A 19730-nucleotide genomic window follows, 5' to 3' on the forward strand; every position below is an offset into this window, starting at 1 on the left:
AAAGTAAATAGGTTTATCATCAATCTGGGCACAGGATAACATCGATACGTTGATAACTATACTGTCATGACTAAGAATATATAACTGTTGGCCGCTCACTCCCATACTCCCCCCTTCCCCCTACATCGCACCATTTCTGGGTGAACTTGCCCTCTGTTTCTGAACCACAACTCAACCTGTATCGTGGTTCATGCTGCAAGGCAAGGGAATTATTTAATATAATTCAGACTACAAATAGTATAGTGCACAGCCCATTATCCCAATCACATAATATTTATTAGGCTATATCATAGCATAATACAATGGCCACATAATATGATTCGAAGGATGAAGCTTAGCGATTCGAAAAAATGTCGGGCATGTACACACACACACACACACACACACACACACACACACACACACACAAACGGGCGCGCGCTGGTGCCACATTAGCCAAATCCCGCAACCAGGTGGTCCAGTCGGAAATCTTGCCGACTGTACTGTACATCAACCATCCCACGCCCACCTTGTCCAATATCTCCCTCTTCTTCTCCAGAATCAGAACCATTTGTTTCCTCTTCTCGGGTGGTGGGGCCATCATCACTCACACGAAGAAGAGGCAGGAGAGGAACAGCAGAGCCTGCAGCAGGTAGGGCACCACCACAAAAGTGTGCATGTGGGCGGCCATTGTGACGAGCGTGCACTCATGATGAAGGACAGGTGGGAAATTGGGGGGAAGCAGCATCGCCGTGCTGGATGTCGGCGGAACTACGTGGCAAAACACAGCTGGTCCACTCCACGTGCCACGTTCAAATTACAGGGGAGAATTCATATTTTTAAAAAATTTACATTTTGGGGGCAATTTTGGGGTTACAAAGTCCCATGCCCAAATGCCCAGAAATTGGGGTTTCTGGGAATTGGGCATCCGGTTATTACTGGGATTACTGTACATTAATCCCTTGATCATCCGATGTATACCTCATACCAATTAATCTGGCCAGGCATGTATGGCAACACTGTTTCCGCCGAGATTTTGATTGGCTGGAGGTGTTTGTTCGATTTCGTTGTTGCTTAAACCGATACTCTTTTTATTACCAGATGTGACACTGAGTTTGTCGACAATACAATCATGAAAAGCAATAAGAAATCCGTTATATACTTAACAACAACGAAATTTTCGTAGGAAGATAGAAATATGAGTCAACAAAGTATTATAACAGTCCAAGTCAAGGTCAGCATTCGAACAATTCATTTAAATCTCCGACACTCCGTAATATAACAGAAAATTAAGGAAACCTGCTTAATCTAAGTGTTATGCTGAGTGTTTTTAGGCCGACTCCTCGTACTAAAAACACTAGCTACTGAGTGGGGTCCTCTTTCCGGACCGGAAGTAATGCACTAGCAAAGGAACAGGACATAAAAACTAGGCAGTCCACCTTTAACACATCTATTACCTTAATTCTAACACCTTGACAATATTGCATAGAATGATATTATGGGCAGAGGATACAGATATACAAAGTTACGTTAGTACAGCACGGGATGTTCACACACACTATAATTATACTTTACAATAGGTTAAGGGTCCATAAGTGAATGAGACTAACTTGCATTAAAGTCCAAAAGGTCTTAGTGTGCTGGGGCAATCGAGATGTCTGGCCTTGATGAGCCGGGGAGGGATTATTACTATAAAAGAACAAGGGGAGTAGAGCACTATAATTCACTGTTTGGGCTCGGCGCGGCAACTCTCGCCCGCGCGTACACTGACAAGGGGGGGGGGACTACTCTAGACTGGACTTGGGAATAGCACTAGTTGTACGAGCCCAGAACTTATAGTCTTTTCCAGGGGAAGGTATTTACGGACACTTTTTGGTGTAATCCCGCTGGTTCACTCTGTCACTGGATCACTATCTCTGTCTCACTATAGGAAAAGAAAAAGTCACTATTCTTGCCCGAGTTTCTGGGGCGATATCACTTTGTCACTATAAGGTGTAGGTCCTCACTCTGGTCACGGTGCAGGGAGACCCTCTTGCCTGGGGTCTCGACCTGTTGTAGGCCCTCCTCTGGTCACGGTGCAGGGAGACCCTCTTGCCTGGGGTCTCGACCTGTTGTAGGCCCTCCTCTGGTCACGGTGAAGGGAGGCCTGTCTATGTTGGCCCTAGGGACTGGGGCCAAACAGGTGTAGCAGACGGGCCTGACGTCGTAGGGTCTGCGGCAGGGGGAGGTCGGCGTCGACGGGTTGCTGGGCTCGCCTGGGGGTCCGAGGGCTGCGGAGGTCTGCTGGGGGACGCGCCGTCAGGTGTGGGCTGCGGCCTCGTCTCCTGCTGGTACCTGGGGAAGACAAGAATTTCCCGGGGGTGGGAGGTAGGTCCCGACTGGGACCGGGCCTCTGTTCAGGTGACACTTTTGGGGCAACTCTCCCGGGTGGTGTCCAGCTACTCCTGCAGGAGTTAGCTGACTTTAGAGGACACACGGAGGCCGTGGTCTCTCTTGCATTATGGAGGGTAGCACAGAGGCGACTCTCTCTCTTGTCTTCACAACTGCCGTGGCACCAGGTTGATCGGTCTTGGGACCCACTTGTGGCTTTGTGTGAGGGTCTCTTACCCTTGGAGTGGCTAGGGGTGTGAGCCCCGTACAATCCACTATTGGGCCTCCTGCCCTATTTGTTATAGAGGGTTCTCCTCCCTCGTCAAAGGACCTCCTGTCCTGGTTGTGGCAGAGGGTATTACGCCCTCGTGGCTCACGGTGGCAGAGTATACAAGCCCCTCGTGGCTCACCAGGGTTGTTGCGGCAGAGGATGGTACTTCCCCGTGGCTCGCGGTGGCAGTAGGTGTAAACACCTCGTGGCTCACCTAGGGACCTCCTGTCCCGTTGGGGTGAAGCTGTGGTCGTCACCACAAAACTACGAGGGACTGATGTTGTATCAGTCCCACCCCACTGCTGTCGATGGTTAACCCGCCGTGTAACTTGTTGCGGGTCTAGGCTCACCTGGTGTTGAGGTAGTTGCGGGAAGAAGGGGCATAGGTCAGTGGTGGTTGGATGACCCTCTTGTCCCGGGTCACTAACCTGACCGTTATCTCCCCCTCGGGTGGTGGGGTGGTGGTGGCCCGGTGGTGGTGTGGGGGGTGGCGGGGCGGAAGGTCCGGTCGCGGGCAATTTAGAAATCACAGCTATGATGAACACACACACACACACACAAATAATAATAATCCATCCATCCATCATCCAATCCTAACTTGTCCCATGCGAAGCGTAAGAGCCCGGGGCTAGGCAGTTGGTCCCGACATTTAAGATGAGAGTGACCAGCCTCACTCATCCCTGAGTGGCATTACATGAGCAATCAACCCAAACCAGCCCTTGGATATAAACCATCACCGGCTCAATCCGATTGGAGAGCAATAATTACCCACTAAACCACCAGGCGCCAAAATTTGGTTATATCGTTACCACCCAGCGTAGTAAATGGTTTCCTGGTGCACAGGAAACCATTTGGCTTGTCACTCAGTGTAGAGTCACCCACAGGCTGAAGGAAGTGGAAAGATTGAAGGAAAGAAAGACAGAAGAGGGAGTGTAAAGTCACCCGTAGGCAGAAGGACAAGGAAAGAATGAAGGAAAGTAAGACAGAAGATAATGGAAGGAAAGAAAGATGGAGAGGAAAGGGCAGACACCTGAGAGCAGCACTACATCGAGTGAGTGGATGGTGAGCGTCCCCACCTACCACAATATAATAATAAAAGATGCAACAGACATGATACATTTTTATACATGTGGAGGCATTGTTCAGTACCGTCCAGGCCACAAACTGTTAGCACTGGCCTCATATGGTGCCTGAGAGAGGCTTATACATCAATATGTTTTGCAATAAGAAATATATGAGCAACCGAATTGCACAAATACACAAGCAAACATGTTTTACAAGGCATAGCCCGAAAGAGGAGGTAGGAAGAATGAAGGAGGTTAATAAGGGATGGGGAGACATGTGTCCCTGGATGGTTCACCACCTGCCCTGACATGTCATAACGAGTCATGTATGTCATAAGCTGATTAAAACCCATATTAGACTTGAACTAAGCTCTCTGTGTTATTAAATAATCTGTGGACCTCACGTTTTTATTTTACATTACATAGTGATATTACGGAGCGAATAACTTTTGTAATTGCATCGTTATCACACTGGTAATGTCTGTCCCATGTGTGGGCTGGCTATCCCACCTGCACCGCTGGGATTACATTGGCAGGTTTCCCTCACCCAAGGAATGACCTAGCAGGAATGTCGGTATTAATATTTTCATTCTTTTACAATATACCCCACTGAAGGTGCTACTTTACTGAGGGAATATAACAACAATAGTAAATTTCCACAACCAAGTAGCCTGTCACTGGGATAAAAAAAAAAAAAAAAATGTACCACTTTGTTACTTACTAATTTGTGGTTGATGGAAACCTGCCAGTGTGATCACATCTTTACTTAGGGCACCATAAACTGCAATACACACTCACTACGGGTGAGGATGGGCTGTTGGTCACATTTTTTCGCAAAATTTACTTTATAGTGAGATGTTAATCCCATTAAAACAGATAGGCCAATTTACCTTATGTTGGTAACGTGTGGAATGAACTTGAAACATTTATATCAGAGCAAATAAATTATTGTTTGCTGTAATAGGTTGTCAGAGGGATGGTCGATTATTGGGATTTGAATAATATCACAAATATATTAATAAAACGTGTCATATACACCTAAACTTACAATCGTGACATCGGCCTCTCCCAGCTTCTCCGGCCCCATCATAAACAAATACAGAAGCAAACATTTCTACAAGAGACAGACAGAAAGGAAGAGTTATGAGAGATGAGGAGACCATCACTCTTGGATAGTTAACCACCTGTTTATGGGTGATCCTGACATGCAATAAACCTTCACGTGTATCATAGACAATTTAAAACCCAGGATATACTTCTAGTAAGGTATTTGTTTTGTTACATATTTTGTGGACATCACATTTTTATTTTTGCACAGTAATAACAGAGTAAAAAACTTACGTAACTGCATGATTACTAGACCTATTTCATGAGTCTAAGAAGCTGATAGTGTCTGCACACCCGCACAAGTCGAGTCAGGATAAGGATAAGGTTATGCTGACAGGTTTGCCTCAACTAAGATTTAGGCTAACAATAACTATAGTCTACATGTCTTTTTTTTAACCATTTACCGCACTGAAGCTGCTAAAGAGAGAGAGAGAGAAAATAAATGCAGTGCTATTTTCGCTCATTAAAGTGGCCCATCAGTGGGGTAAAGTAGAACACTAAGAAACATGAACACCACATTGGTTACATTGAACCGAGGTTGAGAGAAACCTGCCAGGTGTAACTGTAGGTGTAGGCTATTTCAGCAACTAGCTCCTGCAATACACTTAGTACATGGTGGGGAGGGGGGGGGGAAGCAATATTTGTTGACGATATATGACTACACATAGCAGTGTGAGATGTTTCTCCTTATCTGCGAGATATTAATTGTGCTTGTGGTAGGTGGGGGCACTCACCATCCACTAACTCAATGTAGTGCTGCTCTCGGATGTCTGCCCTTTCCTTTCCTCCATGCTTCTTTCCTTCCATCCTCGTCTGTCTTTTTTTCTTTCCTTCTTTCCTCGTCCTTCTGCCCATGGGTGACTTTAGACTCCCTCTTCTGTCTTTCTTTCCTTCATTCTTTCCTATTCCTTCTGCCTGCGGGTGACTCTACACTGAGTGACAAGCCAAATGGTTTCATGTACACCAGGAAAACCATTTACTACGCTGGGTGGTAACCACATAACCAAGTTTTGGCACCTAGTTTTTCAGTGGGTAATTATGGCGCTCCAATCGGATTGAGCCGGAGAAGGTTTATATCCAAGGGATTGTTGGGGTTTACTGTTTACGTAATGTCACTCAGGGATGAGTGAGGCTGGTCACTCTCATCTTAAATGTCAGGACCAACTTGCCTAGCCCCGGGCTCCTATGCTCCTCATGGAGCAAAGTAGGATTGGATGATGGATGGATGAATGAATATTAATTATGCACTGGTAATGTGTAGAATAAAATCTAATATTTTATGACAATAAATTATTGTTTGGTATAACAGGTTGTCTTAATGCTGGCCATTTATCGACACTGAAAATATCACAAATACTGTATATTAGTAATAAGAATCATATGCCCCTGCTCTAACACTTAAAACATGTGATTTCAGTATATTGCTAGTAATCATGATATTAACTCGACCACTATTGTGATACAACATCCACCATGCATACAAATATTGTTACCGAACATTATTTAAGTTTTTTATTGTAATCCATCTCTATCACATTCGTAACCATATCAACATCTGATGATTAAGCTACGTCATCTGCACCCAGATATAAACTTCCTCTCGTCACACCTCTCTCCCAACCTCATAAACATTACTGTGTGCCATCTGCTGGGTGAAAATGTCACTTCTTTCAGATGCTTCATTTTTCACTCATCAGGTGTTTCGGATTCACACAGTGGTTCGCTGGGGGAACGAACTTATGTTCGTGATAGTACTGCAGCGGCCTTTTACAGTGACTTTCAAAGTTAGGTTATGCACTAAGGGGGGCCAGAGGAGAAGCCCATTATCCAGATGGCGTCATTACCCAGACATCCCTTTGGCTCTGTTATACCTCATACCAATTAATCTGGCCAGGCATGTATGGCAACACTGTTCCCGCCGAGATTCTGATTGGCTAGAGGTGTTTGTTCGATTTCGTTGTTGCTTAAACCGATACTCTATTATCAGATGTGATAATGAGTTTGTCGACAGTACAATCATGAAAAGCAATGAGAAATCCGTTATATACTTATCAACAATGAAATTTCCGTGGGAAGATAGAAATATGCGTCAACAAAGTATTATAACAGTCCAAGTCAAGGTCAGCATTCGAACAATTCCAGTATATCTCCGACACTCCGTAATATAACAGAAAATTAAGGAAACCTACTTAATCTAAGCATTGGTATAAAACACATTTAAATTTTAAGATTGGTCCGCACACTTAGATCGTGGCACAACTCTGAATAATTAAAAATTCTAATGAAGAGTTCTGCAGGGAGGGAGGTTTGAAAAAATTGCGAAAATCAAAGTAGGCTAATGGAAAACTATTTCATTATTACTCCTCTACTATCACAGTACGGACTGATCTTAAAATTTAAATGTGTTACACCAACGCTTAGCAAAATGCCCGCGACCGGATCTTCCGCCCCGCCACCCCCCACACCACCACCGGGCCACCACCACCCCACCACCCGAGGGGGAAATAACGGTCAGGTTAGTGACCCGGGACAAGAGGGTCATCCAACCACCACTGACCTGTGCCCCTTCTTCCCGCAACTACCTCAACACCAGGTGAGCCTAGACCCGCAACAAGTTACACGGCGGGTTAACCATCGACAGCAGTGGGGTGGGACTGATACAACATCAGTCCCTCGTAGTTTTGTGGTGACGACCACAGCTTCACCCCAACGGGACAGGAGGTCCCTAGGTGAGCCACGAGGTGTTTACACCTACTGCCACCGCGAGCCACGGGGAAGTACCATCCTCTGCCGCAACAACCCTGGTGAGCCACGAGGGGCTTGTATACTCTGCCACCGTGAGCCACGAGGGCGTAATACCCTCTGCCACAACCAGGACAGGAGGTCCTTTGACGAGGGAGGAGAACCCTCTATAACAAATAGGGCAGGAGGCCCAATAGTGGATTGTACGGGGCTCACACCCCTAGCCACTCCAAGGGTAAGAGACCCTCACACAAAGCCACAAGTGGGTCCCAAGACCGATCAACCTGGTGCCACTACAGTTGTGAAGACAAGAGAGAGAGTCGCCTCTGTGCTACCCTCCATAAGTGCAAGAGAGACCACGGCCTCCGTGTGTCCTCTAAAGTCAGCTAACTCCTGCAGGAGTAGCTGGACACCACCCGGGAGAGTTGCCCCGAAAGTGTCACCTGAACAGAGGCCCGGTCCCAGTCGGGACCTACCTCCCACCCCCGGGAAATTCTTGTCTTCCCCAGGTACCAGCATGAGATGAGGCCGCAGCCCACACCTGACGGCGCGTCCCCCAGCAGACCTCCGCAGCCCTCAGACCCCCAGGCGAGCCCAGCAACCCGTCGACACCGACCTCCCCCTGCCGCAGACCCTACGACGTCAGGCCCGTCTGCTACACCTGTTTGGCCCCAGTCCCTAGGGCCAACATAGACAGGCCTCCCTTCACCGTGACCAGAGGAGGGCCTACAACAGGTCGAGACCCCAGGCAAGAGGGTCTCCCTGCACCGTGACCAGAGGAGGGCCTACAACAGGTCGAGACCCCAGGCAAGAGGGTCTCCCTGCACCGTGACCAGAGTGAGGACCTACACCTTATAGTGACAAAGTGAAATCGCCCCAGAAACTCGGGCAAGAATAGTGACTTTTCCTTTCCTGTAGTGAGACAGAGATAGTGATCCAGTGACAGAGTGAACCAGCGGGATTACACCAAAAAGTGTCCGTAAATACCTTCCCCTGGAAAAGACTATAAGTTCTGGGCTCGTACAACTAGTGCTATTCCCAAGTCCAGTCTAGAGTAGTCCCCCCCCCTTGTCAGTGTACGCGTGGGCGAGAGTTGCCGCGCCGAGCCCAAACAGTGAACTATAGTGCTCTACTCCCCTTGTTCTTTTATAGTAATAATCCCTCCCCGGCTCATCAAGCCCAGACATCTCGATTGGCCCAGCACACTAAGACCTTTTGGACTTTAATGCAAGTTAGTCTCATTCACTTATGGACCCTTAACCTATTGTAAAGTATGATTATAGTGTGTGTGAACATCCCGTGCTGTACTAACATAACTATGTATATATGTATCCTCTGCCCATAATATCATTCTATGTAATATTGTCAAGGTGTTAGAATTAAGGTAATAGATGTGTTAAAGGTGGACTGCCTAGTTTTTATGTCCTGTTCCTTTGTTAGTGCATTACTTCCGGTCCAGAAAGATGACCCCACTCAGTAGCTAGTGCTTTTAGTACGAGGAGTCGGCCTAAAAACACTCAGCATAACACTGGTGGCAAGCGGTGGTTGTAGATACGAGTAACGCACGGAGGAACGTAAAAGGAAACCTTGCACAATGGCAGCTAAATCACACATTCAATTACCAAAATTCAACCCGGACCAATGTGACATGGATGTTTATTTGGACATGATCAAACCCCTTTTAGACATAGGGTTTGACTCAGATAAGGAGAAAATTGCAGTCACACTACCGAATCTGGGAAAAATTATCACAAATGTCGCACCCAAAATAGTCCCAGAACTGTGATGGGACCAGTTCACTCAGATAGTGAAACAGGCTTTTATGCCTTGCATGGGCAGAGTTGTCGCACTCTCACAACTCGACGCCCTCACCTATGACGGTAACCTGGATGATACTTTCACCCAGGCTCGGCGCCTCGTCACCGCCGCTTATCCCGAAGCTGAAGTAAATACTCGGGACACTTATACCTTCAACGCCCTGCTGAGGATCCTCCCGAGCATAGTCATGGAACATTTCTCCATATATGATCCCTCAGGAAACATGGATCAAGATCTGCGGCTCGTCAGACGTCTCCTCGCCGCCCGTCCCACACCAGAACCACTTCACGCAGTGACAAAGTTCCCCACAAACCACAACCCCCCACCAAAACCCAAGCCGCTGCCTCACCAGTCGCCTGCAGAACCACCTCCCACACTACCCAGGGCTTACCCGCAAAGGAAGCGCCATAATCCCAGGGAACAAGGTAACTTCATTAGTATAAACCCTTGGGAGCTCACGGCTTGCAGCCGCACCTGCCCCCTTCATGACATAAGGGAGCAAGTCAAGGCGAATCGGCGAAAGAATCCTCAACAAGACCGTAGGAAAGTTTCCTCCCTTGATGACGACGCCCAGGAGGACGACGTACCACCACTGCTCTACCAAGGACCGGACGACGACGAGCATGACGACTACCCCCATCCTCAGCAGATGGATTTTTTAGGCCCGCCCCCGCACCTCCCCACGGTGGCGGGGGCAACCTCACATAGCTACAGCCCCCAGTCCACAACAAGATATGGCTGAACGGGGTCTAGGCAAGATTGCTGGTGGATATGGGAGCAGCCAGATCTTGTCTCTACTCCCATTTTTACTCCCGCCACACCTCAGCATTCGGCCCACTTCTCCCCACTTCAGCCAACCTCGTAGACGCCGGGGATGGCCCCCTACCCATCCGTGGGGAAACCAGGGCCTTACAAACTACCACCCACCAATGACTCTCCACCGACCACCCATTCATCATTTTTGACTCCTCCTGTAGCCAATATGATGGATATCTTGGCCTGGACCTGCTTCAGAAACTCCACGCGACCATTGATTGCTATCAACGTCGCCTCCACTTCGGTCCAGCCCACCCTAACCAAGCATCCACCAACAAGGAATGAAAAAAAAAAGGAAACAAAAACACCACCACCACCCCCACACTGCCCACACACACACCACCCCACCACACTCTCCCTCTCCAACCCACCTGTACATGTAAACCCAACCTAACCTCCCTAAATGCCTCACTTCATCCCCTTCCAACCCCATCCCCCACCCCACCCTTGCCATCCCAGACTCCCTCATTCCCTGCCACTATCGCTTCCACCGTTACCATTCCACCTCACCACGAAGCATGGGTTACACTCACCAGACCCTCAGGTACATCAGTCCTCTTTTCACTGTCCATCCCCACTGGACCCTTGTCATCCTGTCTAGTCTCCCCCACTTTCCTCCCCCCCCCCACGCCCACCAAATACGTATTGCCAATCTCGCCACAACACCTTTAACCCTGCCTCGAGGCCTCATCATCGGTGATACAGAAGAGGCAGAACCATGTTCAACACCACCCCCCAATCACCCCACCCTCCCCAACATACCACCACATCTCTCCCCTGCCCAGTCAAACAGCCTCCACCAACTACTCCTGGACTTCCAGGACTTATTCTCCGTCGGCCCAACTGATCTCGGCCATACCACCTACCTAAGCCACGAAATTCACACTACAGGATCTCCCATTCGCCAACCATCTCGCAGAAAAAATCCTAAACAACGGGCAGAAGAAGACCGGCAGGTTCAAGAAATGCTAGATGCCGGTGTCATATCAAACTCCACCAGCCCATGGTCATCACCTGTAGTACTCGTGCGAAAAAAGGACGGAACCATGCGGTTTTGCGTCGATTACCGTAAAGTAAATGACGTTACCATCAAAGACGCTACGCCACTACCCAGGATCGACGACTCCCTAGATTCACTACATGGATCTACCTGGTTCTCTACCTAAGACCTGCAATCAGGCTATTGGCAGGTTCCAGTTCACCCTGACGACAAACACAAAACCGCCTTTTCTACATCAAACGGGAAGCACTACAAATTCAACGTCCTTCCCTTCGGACTCTGCAACGCCCCTGCGACATTCTCCCACCTGATGGAATCTGTGCTGAGCGGACTCACTTGGGAAGCCTGCTTAGCCTACCTGGATGACGTAATTGTTTTCAGCCATACCTGGGCCGACCATCTCCACCGCCTCAAACAGGTATTCCACTGCGTACGACAGGCCGGATTGAAGCTAAAACCAACCAAATGTGTCCTAGCTGAAAGATCAGTCTCCTTTCTCGGACACCTGATCAACGCAGAAGGCATCTCCCCCGACCCCGATAAGCTACGTGCAATCTCCAACATTCCACCACCCTGCGACGTGCACGAAACCAGGGCCATCCTAGGACTAACCTCCTATTATCGGCGCTTCGTGAAAGGCTTCGCGAACATCGCAAAACCCTTGCACGATCTTACAAAAAAGGGAGAACCGTTCGCCTGGACTGAACCCCGACACATCGCATTCACCACCCTCAAAGCCAAACTCACCTCCGCCCCAGTCGTCGCCTTCCCGGACTACAACCTACCATTCCGCCTGTACACAGACGTCTCACTCCACGCAATAGGGGCAGTCCTTGCACAAGTACAGGACGGCCGCAAACACATCATCGCCTGTGCCAGCCGCACCCTCAACTCGGCGGAAAAGAATTACGCGGCCACCAAATGTGAATGCCTAGGGATAATATGGTCACTTGAGTACTTCCGCTCATACATATCAGGCACCCATGTGATCATCATCACGGATCACCAATCCCTACAATGGTTGCGCCAGTCCAACACCACGAACGTCCAGCTCACTAGATGGCGCAAAACCTTAGAAGAATACGATTTTGAAATATCGTATCGTCCAGGCAAACTCCACACGAACGCCGACGCCCTATCAAGACTACCCATCAATGCCATCTCACCAGAACCCGACCTGATTAAGATGTGGCAAGACAACCAACGCCCTACCTGGATTCCGCCGAATATTTTCAGCAATCTCCACCTGCATGGCGAACACTTGTTTGACCTTAACGGCCACATAATCCTGAGCCCCACAGCCGCCCACGACACCATGCTCCACCTCCATGCCGACAACGGAATTCACTTGGGCACCAAGAAACTCACCCAAGTGTTCAATGACATATACTGGACACCGAACCCCACCACCATCGCCAAAACCATCGTGCAATCCTGCCGAGCCTGTGCATTAGGAAAGGATATCACCCGCACACCAGGCCCATCCGGAAGACTAACGGCCGCAAAACCCTGGCAACTGCTATCCCTTGACGTCGTCAGACCACTCACCCCCAAGGCAGGATATAAATATATAATCACCTTCGTGGACGTCTAAAAATTCATCATAGCTTGTCCTGCTAAAGACCACAGTGCAGTATCTGTCGCTGATGCTCTTACTCGCCACGTGTTTCCATACTTTGGCATTCCCCAGGCATTGCACTCCGACAATGCACCAGAATTCACCGGAAAGGTTGGGCAGGAATTAGCTAAAATATTCGGATTCCACATCTCCCACTCATCCCTCTACTGGCCACAAGGCAACAGCATCTGTGAAAGAAGCCATCGCTCCCTCCTCAATCAAGTTCGCACTCGCATCACACAAACAGGAAATGAAGACTGGCCTGCCCACGTCAAAATAATTCAATGGGGCTTGAACACATGCCCGCGAGAAGACGGCATAACACCACACGAGCGTATATTCGGGGAAACCCCGCTCCTCCTTCCGCTCCGCCACCACCTCCAGCCACCCTCCCCCACCAACCCTCTCCACCATCTCAAACGCCGCCTCCACCACCTACAAGCACAACAAGACCTTACACCCGATACCAACCACACCAACCCCTACAAAACAGGCCAATCCATCGTCGTCACCCAACTCCCTACCCCTAACAAAATTGCACCACGATTCATTGGACCCTTCACCATAACTCAAGTCCCCAACCCGTATCAAGTCATCATCAATCAACACGGCCAGCAGCGCACGTATCGCAACCGTCACGTGCGACCCTTTCACCCGCCCAACAATAACCACACGCCCAGCACCTCTGCCCGACCACCTGGCCATGACAACGCTTCCGGGAATTACCCCCCACACTCACACGCCTACTACTTCTCACCCCCACCCAGTACCTCACCTACCACCTCACCACCCCCCACTACCCCAGACCTTGACCCACCTCAACCACCGCCCTCACCACCACCCCCACCCAGCACCTCACCTACAACCACACCACCCCTCACCACCCCGGATCCTGACTCATTTCAACCGCCGCCTACACCACCACCACCACCTGGCACCACCACATACTCAACAATGCCCACACCACACTCCACCACCCATTCCCGCACCACCCCTCACACCACACCCCCTCCATCCCCTGCCTCTCCACCAACCCAAACCACTACCTCCTCAAATCATACTCCTCCACCTTCGCGCACCTGCGCCCGCACCACGCCCAGAACCACCCAAGCAAACGCGCCCGCCCTACCCAGCGACCATGCTCACTATACCCGCCACACAACCAGGCCACCCACCCCACCTCCCAACACCCGTACACCCTCAACACCACCACGTGCTCAGCCACCCTCACCACCCACACCCACCCTTACCACCACCACTACTAGATCAGGCCGCCTTTCACGCCCACCACCCAGATATACACCTACACCACCCCACGGTAACCAGCCAACCCACCATACACCACCACAAAGACCCCCTACCCCAAACACCTCCCCCATCACTCTCCCTCTCCACCAAGCACGATGGAAAAACCCCAAGTCCCAGTTCCCCAAAGTCAAATCCCCTACCCACCGACCCATCCCCCATAAAAGCACCGACCTGCCAACCATGGCCAGCATTCAGCTACAGCTGCCCCACCAAGCACCTACCACCAGCATGAAAATCACCCGCGTCCAGTGGCTATCTCACGGCCAGCCGCCCATCAGAATCCGACAGACGCCCCAGCTTCTTCGCTGCCTACGCTGCACAAACCACCCATCCTCCATCCGGCTGTTCATCAACCCAGCCCACGAACTGACCACAATGACCAACCACTGGATCAACCTCCTGCAGCACCTCACCCCAGTTAACATGACACCAACCACCATCACCTACCACCTGCAGTCACGGGGTCGTGACTTTTTCACGAGCGACGGTGGTAAAATGCCCGCGACCGGACCTTCTGCCCCACCACCCTCCACACCACCACCGGGCCACCACCACCCCACCACCCGAGGAGGAGATAACGGTCAGGTTAGTGACCCGGGACAAGAGGGTCATCCAACCACCACTGACCTATGCCCCTTCTTCCCGCAACTACCTCAACACCAGGTGAGCCTAGACCCGCAACAAGTTACACGGCGGGTTAACCATCGACAGCAGTGGGGTGGGACTGATACAACATCAGTCCCTCGTAGTTTTGTGGTGACGACCACAGCTTCACCCCAACAGGACAGGAGGTCCCTAGGTGAGCCACGAGGTGTTTACACCTACTGCCACCGTGAGCCACGGGGAAGTACCATCCTCTGCCGCAACAACCCTGGTGAGCCACGAGGGGCTTGTATACTCTGCCACCGTGAGCCACGAGGGCGTAATACCCTCTGCCACAACCAGGACAGGAGGTCCTTTGACGAGGGAGGAGAACCCTCTATAACAAATAGGGCAGGAGGCCCAATAGTGGATTGTACGGGGCTCACACCCCTAGCCACTTCAAGGGTAAGAGACCCTCACACAAAGCCACAAGTGGGTCCCAAGACCGATCAACCTGGTGCCACTACAGTTGTGAAGACAAGAGAGAGAGTCGCCTCTGTGCTACCCTCCATAAGTGCAAGAGAGACCACGGCCTCCGTGTGTCCTCTAAAGTCAGCTAACTCCTGCAGGAGTAGCTGGACACCACCCGGGAGAGTTGCCCCAAAAGTGTCACCTGAACAGAGGCCCGGTCCCAGTCGGGACCTACCTCCCACCCCCGGGAAATTCTTGTCTTCCCCAGGTACCAGCAGGAGACGAGGCCGCAGCCCACACCTGACGGCGCGTCCCCCAGCAGACCTCCGCAGCCCTCGGACCCCCAGGCGAGCCCAGCAACCCGTCGACGCCGACCTCCCCCTGCCGCAGACCCTACGACGTCAGGCCCGTCTGCTACACCTGTTTGGCCCCAGTCCCTAGGGCCAACATAGACAGGCCTCCCTTCACCGTGACCAGAGGAGGGCCTACAACAGGTCGAGACCCCAGGCAAGAGGGTCTCCCTGCACCGTGACCAGAGTGAGGACCTACACCTTATAGTGACAAAGTGATATCGCCCCAGAAACTCGGGCAAGAATAGTGACTTTTCCTTTCCTGTAGTGAGACAGAGATAGTGATCCAGTGACAGAGTGAACCAGCGGGATTACACCAAAAAGTGTCCGTAAATACCTTCCCCTGGAAAAGACTATAAGTTCTGGGCTCGTACAACTAGTGCTATTCCCAAGTCCAGTCTAGAGTAGTCCCCCCCCCTTGTCAGTGTACGCGCGGGCGAGAGTTGCCGCGCCGAGCCCAAACAGTGAATTATAGTGCTCTACTCCCCTTGTTCTTTTATAGTAATAATCCCTCCCCGGCTCATCAAGCCCAGACATCTCGATTGCCCCAGCACACTAAGACCTTTTGGACTTTAATGCAAGTTAGTCTCATTCACTTATGGACCCTTAACCTATTGTAAAGTATAATTATAGTGTATGTGAACATCCCGTGCTGTACTAACGTAACTTTGTATACCTGTATCCTCTGCCCATAATATCATTCTATGCAATATTGTCAAGGTGTTAGAATTAAGGTAATAGATGTGTTAAAGGTGGACTGCCTAGTTTTTATGTCCTGTTCCTTTGTTAGTGCATTACTTCCGGTCCGGAAAGAGAACCCCGCTCAGTAGCTAGTGCTTTTAGTACGAGGAGTCGGCCTAAAAACACTCAGCATAACAATTTTCATCTGTATATCGAAGGCTTAAAAGTGGCATCTTCATCCCCCTGATCAAATTTGGGAAATGGAATACTTTCCGAGTCTGACGGTTCGTGTGATGTCATGATCCATATTTACCAAGTTAAAATCGCTCTGAAAATCTATAAATCTTTTAAAAGAAAAATGTTATGTATTATCAAATATGTATTAGTAGGAAAAAGTAAATACATGGCCGTACTCTCAGTACGGCAAAAACAAACATTACCTGGTCTCTCACATACGCAATTTAAGTTTTTATAACAGGTCTCACAAAAGTCAGATTGCAGGAGTGTCGACCTATTCTGTTGTATCTCTCGTATAGAGATGTAGTCGGTTTTGAATTTTCTTATATATGTATATTTTTTTAATTTGTCTTACCCGCGACTTCAAAGATGAAATGTAGTGCCAAATAAGAACTAGTTACTGCTTACAGGATTAGCTATGGGGGGAGTTCAAAATTATTTTTTGGGAAAAATCGCTAAATATTCAACTTCAACTAATGCACTGAAAGCTGATCGGGATACACCTAGTTATTGTCAACACTTAGATGATATTGCAAAGGGTGAAAAAATCACATTTAGAAAACAAGAAATCGACTGATACGTAAAGAGAGCCGGAATCTGATATGTTTACAAACAATAAATTTCAATTGATGTGGAGGGTCACCGATACAAGCGAGAAATCTCGAAAGAAATAAAATTTCTTTTTTATCTGCAGTAGAAGACACTTTAAGATTACATGAAGCCTCCTAATTGAATATAAAAAAAAGTATTTGCATATTATGAAGGCTCGCGTTACACCATAAGCCATACTTTCTTACATGAAATCTCTCAGAACCGTTATAACTCGTGAGAAGGGATATTGGTGAGCTTTTGATACAAACTTAAATTAATGATAGAAAGTATAAACTACCATCGCAATACCAATATAGGAAATTAATTGTCATTTACAACTTTATCCACCTCTGTCGACACCGCAAAAAAAAGAAAGAAAAAAAATGCAGATACAAGGAACGCAAAAATGAACGGTATTAATGTGGTTATGAGTCTATTTGGATTTTTCCGTTGGGAAGAAGGTAATTTGGGAAATTTTAATTTCCAGTGTTTTCAGGATATAAAAAATGGAACAAGATGTTTTGTTACGGTAAAATCATCCCCTTTAGATGTAATTCATAACTATTATACTTTAGTGATTCTAAAAACTGGAAAATTAAGGGTGAAAATAATAAATGTGCAACTTCCACAAATGAACTTGAAATGCACTCGGACGCATTCCCAATTATCTAAAATTCTAGGACAATATGTGAGAACGAAAAAATTCCGCCTCGGGAAAAAAAAAAAAATAGTAACAAGACTAAATGATTTAACACGTAGGATGAAATCGATTCACATGTATAATAGGCTGGCGCTCGGATCCTTATTTGCAGTGCGTTGCAGTCACCTTGGCTCCCGCGAGGATTTTTGCAGCGGTTGTCTCCTCCCGACTTGTCTTAGGACTTTCTCCCGCGGGCTGACTTTGAGGTGAGGCATACTGGCCGGAGTGGACCTCGCGTGCTTCACACGGTCCTTGACTTGTAAGAGGAGGAAAAAGGGGCGAGCCCGAGGTCGGTAGTGGACGGGTACGCCGCATGATCGGCATCAGCTCTGCAGAGTGCACTGCGCCGAGGGGTAGAGATCCTCTCCTCTTCCGACGTACGGACCCCGCGATCCCTCCACTCCAAAGAGTTTCGTTTGTTTGCAGACGTAAACAACTTGGAAATTTCGAGATCAAACGGATATTTTTATGTGTATAACTGGGGTAATAATTTGGCTTTTTGAGGTTCCTTATCAAAACACAAAAAATTAATATTTCATCCATATTTACCAAAGTAAAATCACTCCCAAAGGGAAAAAAAAAAATCGTTAAAAGAAATTTAAGCATTGTCAGATATATATTATTAGGAAAAAGTAAATACATAGGCGTACCGAGATATATTTACAGTGTATGACCATTACTTGGATCATAATATACGCCTTTTTTTTTTTAATGGGACCAAAGAATATTAGGTTTCAGGAGGTATGACCTGAAATGTTGTGTCTGTCGTACTGAGATTAACTGGATTTTTATTGTTGAATCTGTTGGCTTTTTTTTTTTAATTCACTTTCGGTCTAGCTTCAAGCATAAAATGTAGAGCCTATTATTAATTTGTTACGGTTGATAGCATCCGCTTTTGGGATTGTTGACAACTATGTTACTAAGTGATGGTTGTATTAACATTTTTTTTGGGCGAAATCGCTAAATATGCAACTTCCACAAATGTAATGAAAACTGATTGGAAACAACTAATTATTTAAAAAACTCAGAAAACCTTTCTGAGAGTGGAAAAATCATATTCATGGAACATATAACAAGATATAGATTAAGAAAAGACAGCTAGCACATGATGTGTTCAATAACCATAATTTTCCATTAATGGAGGGACCACCGAAAAACGAGAAATTTTGGATGAATATTTTTTTTATCTGCAGTAAAACCACTTTAAAATTACTTCGAGCCGTCTGACAATGCAAAAAAATTAAATATACATATATTTGCACATTATGAAGGTTCGTGTTACACCATAAGCAACAGATCCTTAGGTAAAATACCTCACAACTGTGATAACTGGCGACGAGGACTGTTGGCGAGCTTTTGACTCGAACAAAAATTAACACGAGAAAGTAAAACACTACGGCAATGCCGAGATATATAAATAATTACCATTTATAATTTCATTCCCCATCTATAAGAGCTGAAAAAAAAAAAAAAGCAGGTTGAAGGAAGACTGAACTGTATTAATGTCGTCTGGCAATTGTTTGGATTTTAACTTTAGGAAGAGGGTCATTTATGACGTTTTTCATTGTAGTGAGAGCTTGAGGATATGCAAATGGTACAAGTTTTGTTACGGTTGAAGCTTCCTCCTTAAGAGTAATTGGAAATTATTATACATGAGTAATCCAAAAACCACATAATACGGGCCGAGAACATTAAAAACACAACTTCCACAAAGGTTCTCGAAATTTGTCGGGAAACACCCAATTGTATATAAAATTCAGAAAACATTTCTGAGTGTGAGAAAACTCACCGAAAAAAAAAAATAATCAGTGACAAAACTAAATGAGGTATCACCTAGGATGAAATTGATTCACTTTTAAAGAGGGCTGGGATTTCAGCGGTTTCAGCCCAAAGAGGACCGTTTGATCAGAGACATGTAAACAACCTGGAAATATAGAAACAGAACTGACATTCTTTTTATCTATATAGTTAAGGGTTTAAAGTTTCATCTTGAGCCTCTTGATGAAATTAAAAATAACAACATTT

General features: G+C 47.7%; 1 protein-coding gene across 1 annotated transcript in view; it reads right to left on the minus strand.

Annotated features, from left to right (window-relative positions):
• LOC145401028 (nucleolar protein 10-like) overlaps positions 1-19730 on the minus strand; it is a 259963-nt gene that overhangs the window by 7738 nt on the left and 232495 nt on the right. Inside the window, exon 8 of the mRNA XM_080273404.1 lies at positions 177-193. Within this exon, the coding sequence (XP_080129530.1) occupies positions 177-193 (17 nt within the window). The remainder of the gene's footprint in view (positions 1-176; positions 194-19730) is intronic.

This window comes from Coenobita brevimanus, chromosome 6 (genome assembly GCF_032717465.1).
Source record: "Coenobita brevimanus isolate Jiangsu-jjx chromosome 6, ASM3271746v2, whole genome shotgun sequence".
Lineage (NCBI taxonomy): Eukaryota > Metazoa > Arthropoda > Malacostraca > Decapoda > Coenobitidae > Coenobita > Coenobita brevimanus.